The 8,089-nt window shown below is 37.6% G+C and overlaps 1 protein-coding gene across 1 annotated transcript; it reads left to right on the top strand.

Moving 5' to 3' along the window:
* Positions 1-782: 782 nt before the first annotated feature.
* Positions 783-5,002, top strand: LOC143038835 (uncharacterized). Its single transcript, XM_076208445.1, has 6 exons — positions 783-860; positions 3,081-3,160; positions 3,724-3,745; positions 4,035-4,141; positions 4,251-4,333; positions 4,458-5,002. Exons 2-6 carry the CDS (start codon positions 3,083-3,085, stop codon positions 4,588-4,590), a joined length of 423 nt encoding a protein of 140 aa, XP_076064560.1. The 5' UTR covers positions 783-860; positions 3,081-3,082; the 3' UTR covers positions 4,591-5,002.
* The last annotated feature ends 3,087 nt before the right edge of the window (positions 5,003-8,089 follow it).

Raw genomic sequence — 8,089 nt, 5'->3', positions numbered from 1 at the left:
CGGATAGGTAATATAACATGATGAAATATAATGTGGTATGATACAATATAATAAAACATGATATAATGTATAGTATAATATATGCTATGATATAACATAATATAATATAGTATAATATAATATAATATGATGTAATATAATATAATATAATATAATATAATATAATATAATATAATATGATATAATGTAATATAATATAATATAATATAATATAGTATGATATAATATAATATGATATGATATGATATGATATAATATAATAATATAACATGATATAATATGATATAATATTAGCATAATATAATATAGTATAATATAGTATAATAATATGATATAGTATAAGTATAATATAATATAATATAATATGTAATAATATGATATAATGTAATATAACATAATACAATGTAATATAAAATATGATATAAAATATAATACAATTAATATAATATAATACAATATGATATGATACAATATAATATAATATTGTATAATATAATATAATGTATAATATAACATAATATAATATATGATATAATATGATATAATATAATATGATATAATATAATATAATATAATATAATATAATATAATATAATATAATATAATGTAGTGTAATATATTATAATAATATAATATAACATAATGTAAGATAACATAAGATAGAGTAGTATATGATACCCTCAGTTTGAATATTCCAGTGTGATTTACTGTCGTCTGACTTAATTGAAGTCCAGCAGTTGCGCAATGGACTCAAGTGTCCGGTGACGCATCCCTTGACAGTACAGTACTTAAGGGCGCCTCCCTGCCGTAGCAAGCCATCAAAGGGCCACACGCAGCTCTAGACACCCAACCTAACTAAGGTAGGTCCTTTGATCTCAACTTATTCTGCAACAGGCACGGTGCTTCCTGGCAGCCGCGAAGCGGCTGCACTCAGTCCACACAGCGCTGCTCGTGCAACTGCCTCGCATTGGAAGGCCGTCTCCCTCAGATCCTAGAGCGACAGACGGACAGACAAACTAACAGACAAGCACACTATGTAGATTTTGTCACGTCAAACACCAATCTGGTTCTAAATAATCACATGAATCATTCGTGTGTGTATGTATTTACCTACCTGTACCTAGTTGTATTATACGGGAAAGGAGCTATGCTCGTGTTGACCCGTCTTTGTATCTTTCAGCATCAAGTATTTTCTTAAAATCTTGAATAGTATTTGCACACACTGATCCTTTATCTAAGTTATTCCATATATCCATCATTCTATGTGGGAAGCTATTCTTTTTCCGATCTCTTCTATAGTTGTCCTTTTTGAGTTTCTTTTCATGACCTCTTGTTTTTCCATTGTTATTTTTAGTAAATCTTTTCTGTCAAGGACTTCCATTCCTTTCATGATTCTAGATATAGTCAGCAGATCACCTCTTTCTCTTCTTTGCTCTAGTGTTGGTAGTTATAATTTCGATAATCTTTGTTCGTATGTTAATTTGGAAAGAGCTGGTGCCAACTTTGTTGTTGCTCTCTGTATTCTTTCTAGTTCCCTTATATTCTTTTTAGTACTAGGTGTCCATAGTGTCGCTGCATATTCCAGTTTTGGTCTAATCAATGTGACTAATATATATATATATATTTTCATCATTTCTTCATCCAAGTAGTCAAATGTCATTGATCTTAGTAGGTTGCAGGTTTCACCGACTATTTTGTTTATCTGTCGATCCGGTGTCATGTCTTTGCTGATTATCACTCCAAGATCCCTTTCCGAGTGCACTTTTTTTTTATATCTTTTTCACCAAATTTGCAATTTTTTGAAATGATGTTTTTGCCTTTTCCAAACTCCATTATGCTACACTTCTTGCTATTGAAGTTCACTTCCCACTTTTGAGTCCATTTCCAGATTTTGTCCAGGTCTGAATGTAATGAGTCACAGTCCTCTTCTGTTGATGCTTTAATATTTTTGCGTCATCTGCGAAGAAATTAATATAACATCCAACTCCTTCGTAAATGTCGTTTATGTATATGGTTAATATGATTGGAACCAGTCCTGACCCTTGTGGAACACCACTTATCATTTCTTCCCATTTCGAGTATTTGTCTCTAATTACTACCCTCATTTTTCTCCCAGTCAGGAAATCTTCCATCCATTCTAATAAATTACCTGCCCACACCTGTGTTTATGTTTGTGTGTGTGTGTGTGTGTGTGTGTGTGTGGATTTACCTAGTTGTATTTTACGGGAAGGGGAGCTATGCTCGTAGTGTCCCGTCTTCATATCTCATTTTATCTAAACTATTTTTAAATTCATGTATTGTTTTTGCACACACCACTTTCTCATCTAACTTGTTCCAACTGTTTATTACTCTGTGAGGAAAGCTGTTCTTTTTCAAGTCTCTTCTATAGCTGTCTTTTTTATTTTCTTTCCGTGTCCTCTTGTATTTCTGTTATCCCATTTTATCATATATGACAATGTGTGTGTGTGTGTGTGTGTGTGTGTGTGTATTTACCTAGTTGTATTTACCGTGTGTGTGTGCTGTGATCTCTCCATGTTGTCCTTATGGATGAAATTTGCCGCATCAGTCAACGAAGTGGACAGAGAGGTTTCTTGGACACACGCTCCTCGTATCCTACAAGGTTCCCTAACACACTTTACAGCAAAATATCAATAAATCAGCTGATCATTGCTTACACAGTAGTATTCATAGGACACAACTGGCTACTGTAAGTTTCGGTCATGTAAGTGGGCATTTTCACTCTTTGATGAAACACAATGCAAAAGCAGAGCCAAGATGGAACTTTTTTTAAACAAACTTATAACATCAATCACTGAGAATATTGACACCCAGAAAGAATCGCGGTCATTCCCACAGCGACTAAAGGAATGGACATAATCATTGCTCTCGTGGGAATAGCAGCAGCCAGCTACAAGGGGCAGAGCCAGGCTGCTGCGAAAGGATGGGAGGGAGGAAGGAGGGGAGAGAGGGTGTGAGACTGTGAGTAATTTGCCGAAAGAACCATCACGTTTGTCTGGAACATATTCGAGGCTGCTTCGTTTTCTTTGTCACTCATTCGTGCAACTTTTCTCCTCTCAAAGAGATGGCGCGTTTCCTCGTCGTTGCGCTGGCTACGGCCCTCGTGGGACTCCTGAGCATTCTGTTCCCCGGATCCGTGCAGGCAAGTTCAGTCCCGTTGTTTCCGAGTGCCAGAACCCATGATATCCTGCCAACGGCATTGTTTATGAGTATGAGATCTTGCATCACGTGTTGAACTCGGAATCGAGGGTAATTTCCCTCGTGGATGTATATTTGTGTAGTTGACGTTAATATCACAGATCATGGGACTAATGGCGGATACTTGCATGTGGTCCTGCAAGATGGATATCAAAGCTGCCCATTCTCAAAACCCGTCAACCAGTTTAACCTGAGGGTCTGAGACTCAGTCTCCGGACTATGCTCAAAATCTGTGGGAAGTTCTGCGAACCACTGCCACCCACCACAACATTTTCCACCTAGTAAAAATCAAGGAGCATGTCATTGCTATTTCTATCGTTGTTATTATTTTTTCCTTACAATTACTATTATAAGTATCATTACTATTATTATGTTCATTATCATCATTATCAATAGTAATGCCATTATTACTAATATTATCATCATTACTATAACCAAAAATTATGCTTAATTTTTTGCATCTTTATATTTCAAATCTAACCGAAAATTCTTTTGGTTGTCACGCAGGGTGAAGTCATCGAACATGTAAGTAAGTATAAGTGCATATAAAAGTTATCATTATTATCAACATCATATAGGATACTTAATTATCATTACTACTACTACTACCACTACTATTATCATTGTCATTATTATTACCACTATTATTATCATCATTATTATTATCATTATCATTATTACTAGTATCTACTTCATAGCATTACTGAATTTTATTGTTATTTATTTCATTTCTGCTGCTATCATAGAAATGATTACTATCACTAATTCGTATGCGACAATAATTTTTGTCGTCTAATTTTCTCTTCACGCCCACGAAGCTCTGGACGAAAACTGCACGAGCCCAACCGTTTACACCTTGAATCCCGGCGAGGCAGTGAAGTTTAATACAGGTGGTTCTAATCCTGCCGACTGCATCCTGAAATTTGTAAGTGTACACATATTACGTACGCATGTTTCTTGCTCTGGCCACTCTGCTAAGATATCAGCTGAAACAGAAGAATTCTGTCCTTATTATGTTATTATCATTCCCACAGCCCGAAAATTGTACTTTGAAGTGCAACAAGTTTGACCCTCAGGAAAAAGAGTTCCTGACCGTTTTCCATGGAGACAACAACAAGTAACTCTAGTCGTTCCTGTGTTGCATAACAGATTTGAAATAACGTAAATATCAAATACTGATTTCTTCCCATCGATGTCAAACTACGATACTTATGTCGTCTGTCCATTTCTTCTTCCACCAGAACTAGGTTCGATAGGACAACCCCGATGAATGAAGGCACAATATATCCATTCAACATGACGGAATTAAAAATCAGGTATGTCAACAAGATAAATGGCACTGATAATAACATGAAGTGCATCGTCAGGTGCTAGAAGTAAGTGGAGAACGAAGAAAACCTGGGACACCAGCAGCCCACACAGTATATGCTACATGAAAAAAAGAAAAAGAAAAAAAGAAAAGGGACTGAGTAGAAAGTTATGGTAAACAACAACAATCATAACGTCATGTTAGTTATATAAATCAATGTGGTTGTGGTATATGTAGTTACAATTGTTGTTGTGACAGCTGTAGTTACAATTGCAGTTGTGGTAGTTGTAGTTATAACTGTAATTCTGGTAGCTGTAGTTACAATTGATTATAAATGCTAAATGGCAAGGAGAAAGGCCAATCAAGAATAGGCAGAAATGACTGGTACATGTGCTTATCTCTCAGTCTAGTATAATGTTTGGATAATTCTAGTTGAAAAATGTAATATCACTGAAAATACATTTGGTTTTGCTTGCATATTCTGTGCATCCTTACATACCCGCACGTACTGTACTACCACGCGCCATGGCCGCATGGGTACTGTTGGAAACACGTAAAGGAAATTCTTTACAAAATTCTAAAGCCATGTTCTCTCAAAAGAAACTATCAGTGTAATATTGTTTTTCTTTCATTCTTATTTGAAATTGAAATCTTAATTTGAATTTCTAAGTTATGCTCTTTTAACCTACTGCGGTCGAATACACCTACAGTGGACATAGGAGTCTCGGACTAAGGTTCGATGGATTTAATGCAATTTGAAACTATGGTAGCGTGAACACACAATTTAGTCACATGGACTGAGTTGATCTTCAATAAGTCGAGTGGGTTTCCTACGCCGGTATCTGCCGGCCGTAACACAAAGAAAACGAAATGACATAACCCGAGTAGGGATGGGCGACCCTAGGCCTCAATCTCTTTCCCTATTCCTAAGCTTTGACCCAGCTTGTAGGGATCAGCTTTGGCCACACTGCGCTAGTTCCTATTAATCAGTGTGTGTGTGTCTGTTTATCGGACGCCCCAGTGGGCTACTCCCTTGGATGACAGGTTAATAATTCCTGTTGGTCGCGATAGCCTAAGTTTAATAACGGCTCTACCTCTCCAAATATATCCATATACACACAGAAACACACACACGCACAATCACAAACATACATACATACATACATACACACACACACGATATTGTGGTCACCCAGTACCAAAAAGAATATAAGAAAAAATCGAAAGAATCCAGAGAGCAGCCACAAAAATGGCTCCTGCACTTTCAAACTTGTCATATGAGGAGAGACTGGCTAAATTGAAGCTACCGACTCTGGAGCAAAGAAGAGAGAGAGGCGACCTACTGACCATCTATAGAATCATGAAGGGCACAGAAATACTCGATAGAGAGGAATTGTTAAATTGGGACAAGAGAAACACAAGAGGACATGGAAAGAAACTAAAAAAAAAAACATACTTATAGAAGCGATCTGAAGAACGGTTTTCCATGTAGTGTGGTAAACACTTGGAACAAACTGGATAAAGAAAATAGTGTGCAAAAACCATTCATGAGTTTAAGAGCAAACTAGACACTGCGAGATATAAAGGCGGGACACCACGAGAGTAGCTCTCCTTCCCGTAAATTACAACTAGATAAATGCAACTAGATAAATGCACACACACACACACACACACACACACACACACACACACACACACACACACACACACACACACACACACACACACACACACACACACACACACACGATCACGAGTCCAGCACGTGATCCAAAGACCAAGGAGAATACACACACACACACACACACACACACACACACACACACACACACACACACACACACACACACACACACACACACACAAACATATATATATATATATATATATATATATATATATATATATATATATATATATATATATATATATATATATACAAGCACCTGGCTTCGCCAGCCATGGCTTCGCTATGGGTGCTTAGCCTGGGGCGCTTTGCACCCCCAAGGGCTACGCCCACGTTCTTTTAATGTATGGTTTGGTTGATAAAAGAGAAAAATCCATATAGGTTTTTATTCAACATCAGTAATCAGTAATAACAACATCTTTGGACATTTTAGGTCTTTTACGTGATGGAGTCCTTCCAGCTTCGCCTTCCGAACCATCACTGTCATCATCGTCACTCCATCTCTTGACCGCCTTGATGATGATGTCTTGCCCCTTCTTCACTTCTTCTTGCCCCTCCTTCATTTCTTCTTGTTCCTTCTTGTTTCTTTTCCAACACTTGAAATTTTTCCTTAAACTTTATATCTAACAATTCCTCTAAATCTTTCTTGGAGATCAATACTTGTTCACTCGTTTGGAGCGTACAAACGCTTTATATGCCACATCGAGATAGTGTATCTGATAGTTTCTGTGGTCAGATTTAGCACCGTTCTTCACAAAATTTGAGTATCCGGCAAAGTAGTGTTTCATAAAATTGTCGGAAGCCACGTTAGTGATATCCCCGTCAAAAATCTATAATTTGTCAAACATTTCATCACAATATCTAAAGTCTTTTAATTCCCGTAGAGTGTAGTTAAATTTAAGGACTTTTCGATGAAACTCTCTTACCGACTCTTTGGTTGTGAAAGATTTGACTTTAGCAAATAGAGCGGGGAATGTTTGACTATGTTCGGTCCTTAGCTGGTAAAGGTACCGTCTGTTGGACTGCAGGACGGCTTTTGGATTTTTTTTTTCTTCTGATCTGTCACCCATTTCCAAAAGTGGCGTTGCCGCTTCTTCTTTATGGCCTCGGATTCCTCTGGCTTTTCGCCGGTCAACCGCTTGATGACAACGTGTGCGGCGTAATAAGTGCGAAATACCTTTACGTGAGTGTACTCTGAGATGGAGACACGGGTGTCCCCGTTTTACCGTAGGGAGGGTTAGGCATTGAGAGACCGGATTGACATCTAACAAAGTTTATTTTTTTTTATTGTATACAAGCACCTGCCTTCGGCAAGACCCGCTGCGCGGGTCGCTCGCTTCCAACGTGGACAACCTATGAAATATCCTACCCTGAATCTTGTAAGACATCACTGACTCTGCTGCATTTTCCAACTTTTCGGAAGTCGAGAAAGACGTAAATGAGAACATATTATTCAACCCCACTAAATTATTGAAAAAACGTTTAGAGAGCGGCGACTTTCCCTTGTACAGATCTTTGAGTACCTTACCCATTATCTCGGTTGGTACAGTGAGTGGCATCTGCCCCTGGTTACAACATATTGTATGGAGTTCATTTTTCCACAGCATGGCGCATTGCATATTTTACACTTTCTGCCCCCCAAAACCCCTATATCATTTAGTTTCACTTCTTTGTCTGCTTCGCGTAACGATCCCTTTACATTCTCATGCGCACTCCCACGCGGATTACTTTCCTCAGCTGTCTTCTTTTTGGCGATTACAGTACGTTGGTTCCTCATTTCAGTGAGAACACGGTTTTCCTGCTCTGTGTAGTTCCTTTGGTGAACACTCCGTCCCACCCATCCGCTTCTTTTGTTGGGAGATGTATTCCGATTCATT

The sequence above is a fragment of the Oratosquilla oratoria genome, chromosome 25 (genome assembly GCF_046742065.1).
Source record: "Oratosquilla oratoria isolate Oo_2021 chromosome 25, ASM4674206v1, whole genome shotgun sequence".
In the NCBI taxonomy this organism is placed as follows: Eukaryota; Metazoa; Arthropoda; class Malacostraca; order Stomatopoda; family Squillidae; genus Oratosquilla; species Oratosquilla oratoria.
This window is presented reverse-complemented; position numbering and strand designations above follow the sequence as displayed.